The sequence below is a fragment of the Chelon labrosus genome, assembly GCF_963514085.1.
Source record: "Chelon labrosus genome assembly, contig: SCAFFOLD_215, whole genome shotgun sequence".
Classification (NCBI taxonomy): Eukaryota; Metazoa; Chordata; class Actinopteri; order Mugiliformes; family Mugilidae; genus Chelon; species Chelon labrosus.
Genome location: NW_028181467.1, coordinates 1,653 through 18,195, shown reverse-complemented (window position 1 = coordinate 18,195; position 16,543 = coordinate 1,653). Strand labels below are relative to the sequence as shown.

The 16,543-nt window shown below is 46.5% G+C and overlaps 2 protein-coding genes across 3 annotated transcripts; both read left to right on the top strand.

Moving 5' to 3' along the window:
- The first annotated feature begins 3,653 nt into the window (after positions 1–3,653).
- Positions 3,654–12,687, top strand: rbm44 (RNA binding motif protein 44). Of its 2 annotated transcripts, none has more exons than XM_084575496.1 (19): positions 3,654–3,718; positions 3,869–3,896; positions 3,994–4,100; positions 5,832–5,906; positions 5,986–6,037; positions 6,125–6,159; positions 6,568–6,680; positions 6,765–6,835; positions 8,143–8,557; positions 8,633–8,682; positions 9,680–9,826; positions 10,019–10,184; positions 10,282–10,362; positions 10,446–10,527; positions 10,604–10,711; positions 10,782–10,849; positions 10,938–11,011; positions 11,107–11,302; positions 12,189–12,687. In XM_084575496.1, the coding sequence occupies exons 1-19, from the start codon at positions 3,667–3,669 to the stop codon at positions 12,486–12,488; spliced, it is 2,220 nt and encodes a 739-aa protein (XP_084431622.1). In that variant the 5' UTR covers positions 3,654–3,666; the 3' UTR covers positions 12,489–12,687. The 2 variants fall into 2 exon arrangements, with proteins under 2 accessions (XP_084431622.1, XP_084431621.1); XM_084575495.1 differs by having other exon boundaries at positions 6,565–6,680.
- Positions 12,688–13,116: 429 nt separating this feature from the next.
- LOC311510020 (integrin beta-5-like) lies at positions 13,117–16,188 on the top strand (the record flags this gene model as incomplete). The annotated part of the gene is made up of 4 exons (XM_084575494.1): positions 13,117–13,826; positions 15,461–15,546; positions 15,638–15,845; positions 15,935–16,188. The coding sequence occupies exons 1-4, from the start codon at positions 13,736–13,738 to the stop codon at positions 16,186–16,188; spliced, it is 639 nt and encodes a 212-aa protein (XP_084431620.1). The 5' UTR covers positions 13,117–13,735.
- Between the last annotated feature and the right edge of the window lie 355 nt (positions 16,189–16,543).

Genomic DNA, 16,543 nt, shown 5'->3' with positions numbered 1-16,543 from the left:
TAATAAAAACACCAGTACACCCAGAAAGAGTCAGCCGCTCTGTTCTGGCTCTGGCTACCAGGAAATGTGGGTCATGCTACTGGGAAGGGAACAGCTCCAACCTCTCACAGTATTTGGTCAACATGCTGCGTTCACACAGTGCTAATCACCATGGTGAGACTTTAGTCCTAAAACACTGTTGCATAACTGATTTCTCACAAACACACTTCAACCACCCACTCGTCAATATTCACTTCAGATTCTCGGTGGGGGCTCAGCTCGCTGTTGACTTGACGGTGGCTGCCCTCTGCTGGAGACGTTCGTCCTCTAAGAGCTGCAGGAACTAAAGGACACGAATGCTTTTATTAAACATAGAGTTACAACATGTTGAGTTTATTAGTGCTCGTTTGTATCTGGATGTGATTAAGATGCAGTGCATGTAGGCTGAGAGGAAAGATCATTCACGGTTGGTTTGTTGACCAGCTCCTCTGGTCCTCATTCAGAAGTGTCCTCACTGAACCATGAGACAAGATGAGATAAACGTGACGAGGTAATGTGAGATTACATGAGATTAGATCAAAGAAAAGAATAGGAAAGGAAATGAGAAGAAATTAGACAAAATCAGAACAAAGATGAGATGAGAACTGAGGTGAGATTATAAGAGATAAAGAGAGATTAGATGAGATTTGAAGAGAAGAAAAGAGAAATTTGATTAAATGAAAAGATAAATGTGGCGAGGTAATATGAGATTAGATGAGATCAAAGAAAAGGAAATTATTAGGAGAAATTAGACGAAATGAGATGAGATTACAGGGTGTGAGAAAAAAAGAGGTAAGATGAGAAACACAATGACATTAGCTCAGAAATGGGACAGGAAGAAATGAGATTAAATGAGAAAAGGAAAGAAAAGAATAAAAAAGGAGATGAAATGAGATGAGATCAGTTCAGAGATGAAAAAGGAAGAAAGGAAAGAAATGAAGAGATGAGAAAAGATGATTAAAAAAAACATCTCATCAATCAAAAACATCGCTGATGAGTTTCAAACATCAACAACCTCAGAAACAGTAAAACTTTGTATGAGGACATCGTCTCTCAGGGTTCGTTTCCGTGGAAACATTTCAGTTGTCGATTGTCCTCCTTGCAGCTTGTTTCCGTATGTGTTGTTGCTGTTGTTGAGCTCTCTCTACTAATGACTCTGACACTTACTGGAACTTGAACAACCAACAGAATCACAAAAGCTGCAGCTTTCTTTCTTTCTTTCTTTCTTTCTTTCCATTTTTATGAATGTGGTGGGCGCAGCGTGGGCGCTCAGAGCTGAAGCTGAAGCTGTTGCGAAATGTGTTTTTCACTCTGAGTTTCTCCAACAGATCAATGAAGACGCAGAAAAACAAGATGCAGCAGAGTTTAATGTTTTACTGGCGACTCGACGAAAGCAGTCCTCCCTACATTGGACTGCTTGGATTTTAAACACACAGACATCAGAATAATATAATATAATATAATATAATATATAATATATAATATAATATAATATAATATATAATATAATATGTCTCTGACCAGCCCTGTGATAGACTGGCGACCTGCCTCTCGACCAATCACAGCTGGGATAGGCTCCAGTAACGCCCCCCGCCGCCGCCGCCGCCGACAGGACAAGCAGCCACAGAAGACGAAGATGCCTCTGACCTCTGCTCCATCCTCAATACTTAGTAAAACTGGTTTTATACAGTTATCATAGTCCAACGAATGTTCAGGTTTGAAATGAAATAGAAATAAAAAACGTTTTACTTGTGTTGCACGAAGAGAAACCCTCAGACCCTTGAATTTGAACAATTTGATTCTTGTCATCTGCCGCCTGGTGGATTTATACATCCTCTGCAGTCAGTAGCTTTTGGCAGCCATTTCTAAAATGGCCGCTTTCATGGACTTTCTAGTCTGTGATTTTTTTTCTAATTAGAGGTTATGTTAAGAATATCATTAATGTTGTTAGTGATATTTAAATCTGAACATTTACTCTAGTGAAACAGTGATTACTTCAGACTGTATACATTCTGTTATAGTAAAAGTAATCAGTCATTTTTTCCCCTAATCTGATTAAAATCCCTCTTAAACTCAATTAATTTATTGCATATTAGTGGATTTTTTAGCCTCCCAGCTATGAGTAGCCCTTCCTCCTTGGACAGTATTTGAGTGAATGAAGGGGAAAACACAGAAGTGCTTTAACTGGATTAAAATGTCTCGTGTGAGCTGTTTAAGGGGGGAATCCCCATCTGTTGGTGTCCACGTTGAACACGAGGTCAGTCATGTTCAATGTTCTCTTCAGCGGTTTGTGTTGTGGGCTCAGCAGAAACAAAACAGGGAACAAACCTTTTACTTTTCATTAAAATGTATTAAATCTTTAATGTTTAAATATGGAACATTTTATTTATAATATTCTTATAGTAGTCAGAAATAGACTGAAAGTAGTTTTATTTGGCTTTAGTGAAGGATCCATAATAATACTGCTATAGTTTACACTTATGGTTTGTAGTTTTACAACAGAACTGATACTAAAACACTTTTTCCTTCTCTACATTTATTCAGTTTATTTTATTATTACTCATTATCATTAATGACATGATGTCTCTCTGCTGGTGTGAGCTCTCCAATGTAAAATATAATATTTTTGTGTGAAGAAACTAAAAGAAAAATAATACTATAGCACTCTGAAAGCTGGCAATACTTTTCAAATAGTAAATGTGCAGATTTTATCATCGATGCAACATTATAATTTTGCTACCTTTGCTTAAATAAAGTGCGTACACAACATTTTTAGCGTTTCTTTTATCTGGAAGTCATGAGAACACCGTGCTAGGTAACTGCCAAGCTAACAGCTAGCAAGCTAATACGCAGCTAACTTAATGTAGGACAGTAGGCCGTTGGAAATATTAATATTTTCCCCAGACAATTATAAAATTAGAAGTATATGCAAATACATTTTTCATATTTTATATTTATATTTATATTTATATAAGGTTGTGAATATGACAAGAGGGCGACATTAGATACTGGAAGTAGTATTGAGAACACTGCTGCTAGGCAACCGTTAGCAACTAGAGGCTAACGGATTAGCGAGCTAAAGACTTATGGAGTTTACAGTTTTATTTTCTTTCTTAAATATCTCACTTAGAGATAGTTCCACAACATTATTATTAATTTATATATATTTTATTTTTAATTTCGGACGTATTAAACAGAACCAACAGCGCCATCTTTGGTCGTTTAAGTGAACGGACACTGTCAGGCCACTAGAGGGCAGCAGTTCATTTGAGCCGCAGGTTAACCGTTAACCACAGGTCAGCAGCTAGCCAGCAGCTAAGCTAAATAGCTAAACAACCGCGCGTTTTGATAACGTTCTCGTTGCTGAAACTAATTTTAATTTCGATTAAGATTTATTTTTTTTTGTTGGTTAAAACGGGAAAAATGTCAAGATATCAGGTGAGAGCTGTCTTCGTTTGATTTGAGTTAGCCGTTTTGCTAGCCGCCGCCATGTTTCCCTGCTAGGCGGCTAACGCTTCCTGGCGCGGTGGCGCTGCTCACGCTAAAGTCTTGTCCCTTCCCACTCAGCCCGTGACAGCGTGGCCGGGACTCCCACCCATGTTCCCGTGCGAGCTACCTGCGCTCGGGCTGCCGTACACGGCTGTGGGGATGGCGCTGCTGCCGCGGCTCATGCACTACTTCTACAACCCGCTGAATACAAGTTAGTCCTTTATTTGCATCAAACACGGAGCCTTCCTGCTAGAAACCAGCCATGTCTGACCCGCCACACCTGGGTCGATGCTGCAGGTGTTTGACTGTGCAGTGTTCAGTTTGAAACAGTCATGCATTTGTTTGTTTTCTGCGTCCACAGGGGAGAACAGGAGGTTGGTTCTGCAGAGGTAAGAGGCCCAGGTCTACAGGTGTGCCCTCTTTTATCTAAACATGACTGGACACCTGACTGAGGAGCTGGTTCCTGGTTGTTTCTACCTTCCTCAGGTCTGTGTTTGATCTGATCAGCGCTTATCCGTACCTGGCCTTGGATGACTCCAAGCTGCTGGACTGGTTTCACTGTTTGTCTGCAGAGGACAGAGACATTATCCACGGTATGAAACACACCTGTGTGGTTATGACACGAGGTTTAACAGTTAACCTGCTAATTAACTGATTAACTGATCCTTTAGAGGTCTACACACAGACACATTCTGACATATTTACAATTTAGAATAATCTGAGAACATTTAATCTCCATCTAGAATTAAACTAGAGAAAAAGAAATATATCATCAGATTGATCTAATGTATATGTATTGATCCCCTTCACACAGCAGATCATAAATAGATCAAAAGTAGTTTTGCAGATGTGGAACGTTTTGAAGGACAGAATCCACAGAATATGTGGAGATTTGAATCTGTATAAACAGAGCAGCCATAAAATTATGACCATGCTGTGGCGTCACCAAGACGTCAGCAGCAGATCCTGCTTTACGTTGAGAGGTGGAGCCTCCATGGATCTGGATCTGGTTTGAATCTGGAGGACGAGACAAAACCTTGAACTCCAACCTTTCCTGAAGCAGAGAGCATCATCCTGCTGGAAGAGTCCATCAGAGAATCCTGTCTCCATGAAAGGGTGGACATGGTCTGCAGCGATGCTGAGGGAGGAGCTATGAGTCAAACTAACGTCCACATGAATAGAAGGACCCAAGGTGTCCCAGCAGAACATGGACCAAACATCACACTGAACCTCCCGTGGTCCAGTTCTGATGTGTCCACTGTAGGAGCTTTCATCAGAGGTCAGGGGTCAACATGGACGCCCTGACTGGTCTGCAGGTCTGGACATCAGTTTGGTCAAATACTTGAACACATGAACATTTTTTCTGTTTCTTACGTCAACAAAAAACACCCCACCATGACGACCAGATAATCAGAGCTATTCACATGTCTTAGACGGAGAGCAGTCTGTCCAGTGTCCTCCTGTCCCTCACTGAGACAAACGTCTCCAACTTACTGCCAATCACATGACCAGCCTTTCGGATCATTTTGTCGATCCTACTTATGTCCTTCTTGCTGGTGCTGCTCCCCCAACAAACCACAGCAAAGTACAGGGCGCAACTTGCTGCACATGTTGAAAGACCTCAGCTTCCTCAGGAAGTAGAGTCTACTCAGTCCCTTCTTGTCCACAGCATCACTGTTGTCCCTCCAGTCCAGTCTGCTGTTCATGTGGACGCCCAGGTACTTATAATGGTCCACTACTTCCACCTCCAGGTCCTGGATGGTGATGGGCTCCACTGGTGTCCTCTTCTTCCTGAAGTCACTGACCAGCTCCTTGGTCTTGTCCACATTCAGGAGTAGGTGGTTTGTCTGGGACAACTCTACAAAGTCTCTGATCAGTGTCCTGTACAGGCACTTCATCTTCAACGACCTGAGTCTGAAGCTGGAAAGGATACCAGTGCTGTGGAAAACATCCTGCGTGGTGCCGGTGCCCAAGAAGCCCATCCCATCTGGCCTCAACGACTTCAGACCGGTTGCACTGACGCCACATGTCATGAAGGTCCTGGAGAGACTCGTCCTGGCTCAGCTGAGACCCCTGGTGACCTGTACTCCTCCTCGTGTCCATCACTAATAACACCCATTGGTCATTGGTCATAATGTTGTGATCAACAAGTAAAATAATCTAAAGACCAGTTCTTCATTTCCTCTGCTAACCCTCTATTGTTTAAATACAGTGATGTTCTCAAACTTGTCCCTTCATCAAAAAAACTAAATCTAATTTTTTGATTTATTATATTTCATTGACGAAACGATAAACCTCACAGTTTGATTTCTTCTTTTTTGTAGATGAAGGAGGTTTTTACCAGTTCCTGCAGAGCCATCCTGGCGTAGAGCTGTTCATGGATCATCTCTTTTTAAAGCGTGAGTCCGTTACGACGCTGTAATCCTCTGACAGCTGTTCACGGGTTAAACACTGACGCAGTTTTACTTGTACAAACAGATGCTGCAGTGAGCGCCGGTCCTGTCCAGCAGACGGTGACGACGTCCAACCAGTACGTCTCCTCCTCCCAGTGAACCAGTCACACGTGAAACCAGCTTTCGTTGTTTTAACAGAGTTGTTGAAACTGTTTCGTTCACAGATACACAGCGCCAGGATCAAAGACGTACAGATACGGTAATATACTCATACCACACACTCTAATGATATCACCAAAGTCCTAGGAACTTTGATATTGATGAGAAATCCCAAATAATCAGGTGACTATGGACTTAAAGAGTTCAGTGAACCAGTTAGAGATGATTTTATCTTTGTGACGTGGAGCGTTATCCTGCAGGAAGTAGAATCATAGGATTGGTTCTAGGGATGTCCCATCAAGTCTTTTGCACCTCGATCCAATACTGAGTCATGATCAGATCTTAAATGTCCTAAAGTTCATCCCCCTCTTGTCCTCCTAGTGTTCTAGAGTGGACTAGATTCAGTCCAGTAGATCTTTCTGTCATAGTTAATGTAGAGTGGAGCAGTCTTAGAGCTGCTTCCCAGTAACGTTGAGGCAGACTTTGGTTCTGCTTGTATCTGAAGAAGAGCTGTACGAGGAAGTCGGCTACAACGAGCAGCCGGTCCGCCACCAAACCAGCTTCCAGGCGGTCTACCAGAGCCCCGGGACAGAGAAACCCGGACACCACACGGCCCCCAAAGTGAGAGAGAGACCCAGTCTGGTGTTTGTGTCTGAATTCACCTTTTTGTCCAAAGATAATGTTGTTGTTTTATTTTTCCTGAAGGTTTCGCCGCCGTCCCAGCTGAATGAGGACAGACAATCGTTGCAGATGGTCGACAGTAGACGTCCATCACTGTGAGTGTTTATCCTCCTCTTCATCCTGATCAGATCAGATAGAGCTCACATCAAAACATCAACTCACTGTAGAACTTTACTGATGAAGAGGAGCATCCCATCTACTGGAAATAGAACAAGAGAAGAAGAATGAGAAGACAGAAGAAGAGGAGGAAGAAGAAGAGAAGAGGCAGAATAAGAAGGAAGATGAGGAGGAAGAAAAGGGCGGTAGGAAGAGGAGGATGAGGAGGAGGCAGAAGAGGAGAAGGAAGAAAAGGAAGGGGAAAATGGGGGATGATGAGGAAGGAGACAGAAGAGGAGAAGGTAGGAGAAGGAGGAAGAGGGAGAAGTATGTTCTCCTCCATGTTGGTGTCCAGTCCTGAATGTAGACGAAGAAGAGGGAGGAGGAGAAATTTGAGGAAGAAGGAGGAAGATCAGAAGAACTAAGATGATGGAAGAGGAGGAAGAAAAAGGAAGTAGAAGAAGATGGAGGAGGAGGAGTGAAGGAAACATTGCCTCCTCCATGTCCTCCTCCTTCATGTCCTCCTCCATCTCCTCCTCCATGTCCTCCTCCTCCATGTCCTCCTCCATCTCCTCCTCCATGTCCTCCTCCTCCATGTCCTCCTCCATCTCCTCCTCCATCTCCTCCTCCATGTCCTCCTCCATGTCCTCCTCCTCCATGTCCTCCTCCATCTCCTCCTCCATCTCCTCCTCCATGTCCTCCTCCATCTCCTCCTCCATCTCCTCCTCCTCCATCTCCTCCTCCATGTCCTCCTCCTCCATCTCCTCCTCCATGTCCTCCTCCTCCATGTCCTCCTCCATGTCCTCCTCCATGTCCTCTTCCATGTCCTCCTCCTCCATGTCCTCTTCCATGTCCTCCTCCTCCATGTCCTCCTCCATGTCCTCCTCCATGTCCTCTTCCATGTCCTCCTCCTCCATGTCCTCCTCCATCTCCTCCTCCATCTCCTCCTCCATGTCCTCCTCCATCTCCTCCTCCATCTCCTCCTCCTCCATCTCCTCCTCCATGTCCTCCTCCTCCATCTCCTCCTCCATGTCCTCCTCCTCCATGTCCTCCTCCATGTCCTCCTCCATGTCCTCTTCCATGTCCTCCTCCATGTCCTGAATGTCTAGAGTCTAAGAAGACGACCAAGACGTCTCCACGTCTCCATCGTCTCTGTCCACATCGACTCCATCTTGGTTCATCTTGTTTTTCTACCTCCATGTTTCTGATCCTCACCTGATGATGATTAATGAAGGTTACCATGGTTACCACCATTTCTATTCAGATTTACTCGTGTCCATGTCTCAGCATATGTCTCATGTTACAGGTCAGAATGGTCAACAGCTGTTAAAGAGTCTCCCTCTAAGGACAGAGGGACAGATGCTGCAGGATGTAAATGGTCCATGGATGATTCTCGTCTTCTGGACCCAGTTGATGAAAAGACCACAGAGGAGACGCCACAGGAGGAAGCTGTCCCCAGTAATGAGTTCGTTATAGTTAACGATGAAGACCAGAGCGACTTCCACAGCATCATGGAGGACATTAAGAGCATCCTCGTCTGTCTGCCCAGAGAAGACAACCTGACGTCCCGTCCCGTCACCGCTGATGCGTCCTGTGATGTGATGGTCAGCACCGATCCCACGCCGAGCACGTCAGCGTCCACCCAGACCCAACGACCAGAGACGGCTGACAAACACATCATCACTGAAGTCCACATGGCGGACCTGGACTATCTCACCGGGGTAAGTTTGAAACCAGAGTCACTGTGGAAGCATCTCCAGTCAAAACCTGAAACAGAACTTTTTAACTTTTTCCAGGAGTTTATCAAACTGAAGACGAACCAAGACCTGAAAGAGAAAATGAAAAGGTAATTTATCACCTACACGTTCACATATCATATAACCTGGTCTGAATCTAAACGTGTCTCCACCTGGTCTGAATATAAATGTGTCTCCACCTGGTCTTAATATAAATGTGTCTCCACATGCGTCCCCAGCCAGCACTTGAGATCTGATCTCAGTTTGTGTGTCTGTAAATCAGCAGCGCCATCATGTGGTCAGTAGAATATTGTACCAGCTGCTGTCTCTAATGGATCTCTACCTACCGCTGGATCAGAACCATCAACAGCTGCTGGTTGACTTGGAGACATGATCCAGATGTTGGAACCAGATGGAAAGACTCTCACATGTTAAGATCTGATTAATTTAAGGAGGGAATGAGGGAAGGAAGAAAGGAAGGAAGGGAAGGAGAGAAGGAAGGAAGGAAGGGAAAGGAAGGAAGAGAAGGAAGGGGAGAAGGAAGGAAGGAAGGAAGGAAAGGAGAGAAGGAAGGAAGGAAGGAAGGAAGGAAGGAAGAGAAGGAAGGGGAGAAGGAAGGAAGGAAGGAAGGAAAGGAGAGAAGGAAGGAAGGAAGGAAGGAAGGAAGGGAAAGGAAGGAAGAGAAGGAAGGGGAGAAGGAAGGAAGGAAGGGAAGGAGAGAAGGGAGGAAAGAAAGAATGGAAAGAAGGAAGGAAGGAAGGAAAAAGGGAAGGAAGGAAGGAAACATGGAAGGAAAGAAGTGAAGGAAGGAAGGAAGAAGAGAAGGAAGAAGAGAGGGAAGGAAGGAATTAAAGAAGGATAGTTGTCAGGGAAGAAGGTAAGAGAGATTAAAGGAAGGATCAGAACCATGAACAGCTGGTTGTTGATTTGGGCAGATGATCCAGATGTTGGAACCAGATGGAAAGACTCTCATGTTAAGGAAGGATGGTAGGAAGGAACACATAAACCACTTGGATGAAACGTCTTTAAGGAAACCCTCCAAGTCCAGTTGTTCTTCTTTCTTTCTGGAAACATTTTCAGATGTTGATCAACTTTCATTTCTTTCAGTTCTGGTCGTGAGTTCAGAGAAACATGTGACTGTGTCCAACGAGTCCGTCAGACGGAGCTGAGCCTCCTCACCCTGCAGCACAGCGTCTGTAGACAACACTGCTGGAGACTCTACTGTGTCTCTGAGGGACACCAGCCCAGCACAGGGTGAGGACATGTCCTTCAGCCTCCACCTCCTCCTCCTCCTCCTCCTCCTCCTCCTCCTCCTCATCCTCCTCCTCATCCCTGCAGGGCCAGACTGGACCGTCCAGAGGCCTGATGTTACAGCAGTACCACTGACTTGTTTCCTTCTGGTTCCTCCCTGTCTTATTTTAATGTCCTCTCTTTCTGTCTCTACAGGACGAAGCAGCTTCCTGCAAACGTTGTCGATGTTCTGCAGAAACTGGACTCTGACTACAACCAGATGAAGCAGGACGTCCTGGCTGGAGTTCCTCTGGAGCAGCTGAAGCCTCTGTCCGTCGACTGTGAGAAGATCATGAGAGGAGCGAGTTACACCCCTGCACAGGTACGACAGGTACGACACCCCTCCCTGTAACCTCGGTGACGCCACCACAGCTGGAACAGAAATAAATACAAGTGTCTGGCGTGTGTCCACCTTTTAGATTGTCGTAAACACAAACACATCGGTGTTGTCGTCCCTCCAGGCGTCGCCTCGTTGTGACCGAAGCAGAACCGTCTGCCAGGTGAGACGAAGACGAAGAAGAAGCTGCTGACACATTTGTGTTGATTTATCTGTGGTTTGGATCCAACTCTTGATTCTTCTCAGGTGGATCAGAACGAAGAGGAACTGATCAAGAAGGGAAGCGTCAAAACAAGGAGAGCCGTCGCCCTCATCCCACAGGATAGAGGTGCTTAGAATAACACACACAGCAAGAAAGGAAAGCAGATCAGTAATGTGACATTTATATGAATTAATATAAGCAGCATGTGAAGAGGTGAACACGAGTGAGGCGTGGTACGACGCTGAAGAAGACCTGGAGCTCCCTGAGACGGGACAGCGTCAAACATCGACCTCGCCCCATCCTAAGGACGGTGAGTGAGCGTCGAGTTAAAAGTATCTCAGAGGAACATGAGGAGATTTTTAATTCATTTAAATCTTTAGTGTCGAGCAGCGAGGACACCAGGAGCTCAGCGCTCTGCGTCTCCAACGTCCCCAGAGACATGACAGAGGTGAGCTTTCACTGTGTGCAGGACAGACCTGTGACCAGCAGGGGGCAGCACAGGCTGTCAGTTATTTATCCTGCCTCCTCTTCATCAGGGTGAAGTGATGCTGCTGTTTGACAAATACAGAGTCTGTGAGGTCAGAGTCTCTGCTTTGACCAGCGACTTCAGGTGAGATACTGTTTGATTGTTCAGACCGTCTCAACCCGTTCCTGCTCGGTTTCTAAACAAACAATAATAACCCGAGCGCCGTCCTCCTTCTCCAGGGTTGCCATAGTGATGGTGAGTGGGCTCCAATCGGCCGAGGCTGCGGTGGCGGAGCTGAATGGACGCCGGGTGCGAGGCCACGCTTTATGCTTGGAGCACATTGGAGGAGGCCCCGGTGGGAGCGGGAGCAGGAGCCGGGACCCGGCCTCCGGTGGAGGGGCCGAGTCTGAACGACAAACCTCCAAGACAAGAGAGGTGAGAGGACGTCGTCCAGATATTAACACGGATTACTCTGAGTTAGACACAGACACACCAGGACAGGTCGTTCATTTTGATCTTTCAATCAGTTTTAACCCTCCATGGTACCACACAGCCTCCAGGAAACATGACCTACCAGCCAGAAGGTTCTAGGTTCTAATCCATGTTCCGACTGGTTCCTTTCTGTGTGGAGTCTGTGGGTTCTCTCCAGGTTCTCCAGCTTCCTCCCACCGTCCAAAGACATGCTGGTTAGGTTCATTGGTGATTCTAAATTGGCCGTAGGTGTGAGTGTCTCTCTGTGTTAGCCCTGTGATAGACTGGAGACCTGTCCAGGGTGGACCCCCCATCTAGACCAATGACAGCTGGGATAGACTGGAGACCTGTCCAGGGTGGACCCCCCCTCTAGACCAATGACAGCTGGGATAGACTGGAGACCTGTCCAGGGTGGACCCCCCCTCTAGACCAATGACAGCTGGGATAGACTGGAGACCTGTCCAGGGTGGACCCCCCCTCTAGACCAATGACAGCTGGGATAGGCTGGAGACCTGTCCAGGGTGGACCCCCCCTCTAGACCAATGACAGCTGGGATAGGCTCCAGAGCCCATGACCCTCCAGAGGACAAGAGGTTACAGAAAACGAATGAAATTACAAAAAAACTCCTCATTAACCTTTAGCTTCTCTTTAGAGGAGCCGTCATGGCGTCCATCTCTTATACTCAGACCGTGGTCAGTCCTCACAGACCTCCATGTTACATCAACATGTTTCCAGCCTGCTACTAAAACAGTTCTGGTCTCTAGAGTTAATGTAGGTGTCCTCTCAGGTTGCCAGCTGTCCGTTCCAGCTCTGTGATCACTATAATCCCGTCTGTGTGTTCCCTCTGCAGCTCGTCCTCCACCCTCCTCTCCGCTCCAGCATCGAGACCAGGAAGCCGGTCGGCGTCCCGCCCTCGGCTAAGGGAGCCTTCGTCCCCCAGCGCTACGGCACCATGGACAGCTTGGACGCGCTGACGGCGGAGCTGACCGAGCTCCACCCAGACGTCGGGAGGCAGAGGATCCTGGACGCCCTGATGGAGCTGAGGAGGAAGCACCGGGGCGCCCTCGGTAGCCTGCCGCTCCGGACCGTCCGAGAGATGACGTCCGAGATCCTGAACAGGCCGGCGCCATCAGCAGCATCAGTGTTTTAGTTTAGTTCTAGTAGCTGCTCATCGGTTTTGATTGTTCTCATGAAGGTTTTGGACGTTCAAAGCGTCAGAGTCGTTGACATGACGTCTTCTTCTGTTGGTTATTAGAGAGAGAAATGGTTTATGTAAAGGAACGTTAAGGGTTCATATAGTTATTAATATGAAGGGGCTTCTTTTCTGTTAATGTCAATAAAACAAACATCTGCTCCATAATTTCCTCTGATCGTTTGGCTTTAATATCTCAGGGTTTTCATTTTTTCCTTTTGCCTAAATTTCCTTCAGGGATTATGTTCAGAATTACTGAATGTCTATCTATCTGTCATCTATCTATCTATCTGTCATCTATCTGTCATCTATCTATCTGTCATCTATCTATCTGTCTGTCATCTATCTGTCATCTATCTATCTGTCATCTATCTGTCATCTATCTATCTGTCATCTATCTATCTGTCTGTCATCTATCTGTCATCTATCTATCTGTCATCTATCTATCTATCTGTCATCTATCTGTCATCTATCTATCTGTCATCTATCTATCTGTCATCTATCTATCTATCTATCTGTCTATCTGTCATCTATCTATCTATCTATCTGTCTATCTATCTATCTGTCATCTATCTATCTGTCTGTAGTCTCGTAGAGCCACCACTAGGTGTCGTCCTTCAGGCCTGTCTGGCTCCGTGCTGCCTGCAGCTCGCTGAGGCCACTAACGGGTTAACGTAATCCCGACTGGGCGGAGATTCCAGCTGGGACTCCAACCGGACAAGCCGAGGAGGCAGCACTTTGGTCTGGGGAGAAAAAAAACCCAGCTGTGCGTCGTTTCTCTTCATCTCTGCGCATTTCTTTCTCTCTTTCTTTCTTTCTTGTCTTGTCTCTTCTTCCAGTTCGTGTCTGCTCCGGTTCCCAACCAACCATGAGCTCCACTGAGAAGTTCTGGAGTCGCTGTCAGCTGCAGCAGGAGTAGTGAAGCCCCGTGGGTCGGTGAGTCCACGCAGAGCAGAGCAGAGCAGAGCGGATCAACAGGAGCTGAGCTGAGCGGAGCTGAGCGCAACACAATGGAGAGCTGTCCCTGCGTGCGCACCGACGCGTCTTTGTGCGCCGCCGAGAGGGGACAGAGCGCGCTGTGATCTGAGGACCGACCCGACGCCGATGAGACAGCTCCGAGGAGCGGGACGAGCCAGGAAGCGGGGGATTTAACGGAGAGGAGAGGAGAGGAGAGGAGAGCCTCGGTAAACACGCAGAGTGACAGCATGTGGAGCGGGACGGGGACGGGGACGGGGACGTGGAGAGCGGCCGTGGGCTGCGCGCTGCTCCTGCACACATTCCTGCACGCTGCTGGAGGTAACACAAAGACACGGAGAGTGTCTGTGGAGACACGAGACTGGTTCATGTGTTCATGTGAATCTGTTTGAATACAGCACTCCTCCTCTATGAGGCTTTATATTCAGTTAGTAGGACCTACATTTGACTGTATTTACACCAGCTGGCCACTTTATTAGGTACACCAGTCAATGTTTTCTAATTCAACAGTCCTGATCTAAATCTAGTCTCCATGAAGGTTCTAGTGTTCAGCTCTAGTTTCTAGATGTTGATTCTACTGTGTTTTCATTCTCTAGTTCTACTGAACTGACAGGTGTTCCTAATGTTTTGACATTTTAGTCTAAATAACAGAAACTCTTCAGTGTTTAGTTCAGTCCAGTTTAACAGCACCACAGACTCCATCCTCCACAATGATCATCAGGTGAATCACCACCTTCCTGACTCTGCTTCTACATCAACTCAACATTAGAGCAGTCATGAGGTGTACCTAATGAAGTGGCCAGGGAGTGTATTCAGTCATGCAGGTTAAATAATGAGGAATAAAGTGAATCATGACGCCAGTGAATTACTTCTAGTCTCAATCAGTTCCAGCAGAGAAGCAGTAAAATAAAACTCATGAAGCAAAGATTTAGATCAGGACTGTTGTATTAGAATACATTGACTAGTGTACCTAATAAAGTGGCCAACTGGTGTAGATCTAAATTGTATTTCCTCAGTAATGATCAGTGTCATTTATTTAACTTTGCTGTCATTGAGTTAGAGACTTTACAGCTTGTTCTAAAACACGTGTCACCTCCTCAAGTCATGACGACGATTATTAGAAACTAAAGCTGAACACTGCTGTTATATTAGAATGCATTGACTAGTGTACCTAATGAAGTGGCCAGCTAGTGTGTGAGGAGACACCTAGAATAAATATTAGAATAAATTAAAGCAGCAGATAGATTGATCAGTCTTTTATAAATGAGATCAAATAGAACATAGTGAGATCTTGGTGATTGTCTTTGTCCTACGTTACTTTAAACTTTATATTTTTAGTTTATTTTAATGTTTAGGACAAAAACATGTAAATTATTCAGACGTTATTTTGACTCCAGGACGTTGGTGATGGTGTTTTTTAAGGTTTTCAGGATCAAGTAGTGAAAGAAAAACATTATTTAATCTGCTATAATTGTTGCACCCAGTCTGGCCACTTCATTAGGTACACCTCATGACTGTTGAGTTGATGTAGAAGCAGAGTCAGGAAGGAGGTGATTCACCTGATGATCATTGTGGAGGATGGAGTCTGTGGTGCTGTTAAACTGGACTGAACTAAACACTGAAGAGTTTCTGTTATTTAGATTAAAATGTCAAAACATTAGGAACACCTGTCAGTTCACTAGTACATATAGAACATCTAGAAACTAGAGCTGAACACTAGAACCTTCATGGAGACTAGATTTAGACCTGGACTGTTCTCACTAGCGTACCTAATGAAGTGGCCAGTCAGTGTCTGTCTTTATAAATATCAGATGCAAAATGATGATGTGCTGTGTCTCTGTTTGTCTCTGCATCAGATCAGTTCTCTAACCACCCACCGCCCAATGACGCGCTTGAATGCAGCACCTAAGACTAAAGACACGTCCCGGTCTTTAACCCTAATCCTCTCTCCTCAGGTCTCAACATGTGCATGAGTGGCAGCGCTACTTCCTGTGAGGAATGCCTCCTCATCCATCCCAGTTGCGCCTGGTGCGCACAAGAGGTACCGCCCTCGTCTCTGCTCGACTCCCGGCGTCTCATATGAGCCTCTCCGGCCGTCGGTCACTGATGCTGCTCTCCGTTCTTTCCTTCAGGACTTTGGGAGAGGACGGACTCTCACGTCACGCTGCGACTTCAGAGAGAACCTGCAGAAGAGGGGCTGCGGGGCAAGCTTCATCGAGTTCCCCTCCAGCAGCATGTCTGTCCTGCAGAACCTGCCGCTGAGCTCCAAAGGGTCCGGGTCGACGCAGTACGACGTCGTCCAGATCGCGCCGCAGAAGATCTCCCTGAGCCTGAGACCGGGTGAGAACTGGAACGAGTCGGAAGACGGAAAAAGTTTCACAGCGTGCCAACCGTGACGCTCCTTCCTCTCCTCTTTGTCCCCCCTACAGGAGACCAGACGTGGTTCGACCTGCAGGTGCGGCAGGTGGAGGACTACCCCGTGGACGTCTACTACCTGATGGACCTGTCTCTGTCCATGAAGGACGACCTGGACACCATCCGGAACCTGGGCACCAAGCTGGCTCAGGAGATGGGGAAGCTCACCAGCAACTTCCGTCTGGGCTTCGGCTCCTTCGTGGACAAAAACATGTCGCCCTTCTCCTACACGGCTCCAAAGTATCAGGAGAATCCCTGCAACGGGTGAGTAGCAGGGCCCGGGTTCAGACCGGAGCAGGTCCTCTGTGACCTGAAGAGGAACCCTTCGCTCGTTGGTTCTGTTTTTGACACGTTCATGAATCATGCAGACTCTGAAGCACTCAGAGGGTTTTATTTTTACATGTTTGATAAAGAGGAGCTGCTCTGAGCATGTGCAGACTGAAAGGCAGCAGAGTGGATAGAGATGGAAAAAGCTGTGGCACACCATGTTTTGCCCCGGAGGTGAGAATGCACTGCTCTGAATCAACCCCCCCACCCTGCCACCCCCACCCCCACTACCACAGCAGCAGCAGCAGCAGCAGCCATTGCGCATCACTTCCCATCTAGGTTACGGCCTCAGAGTC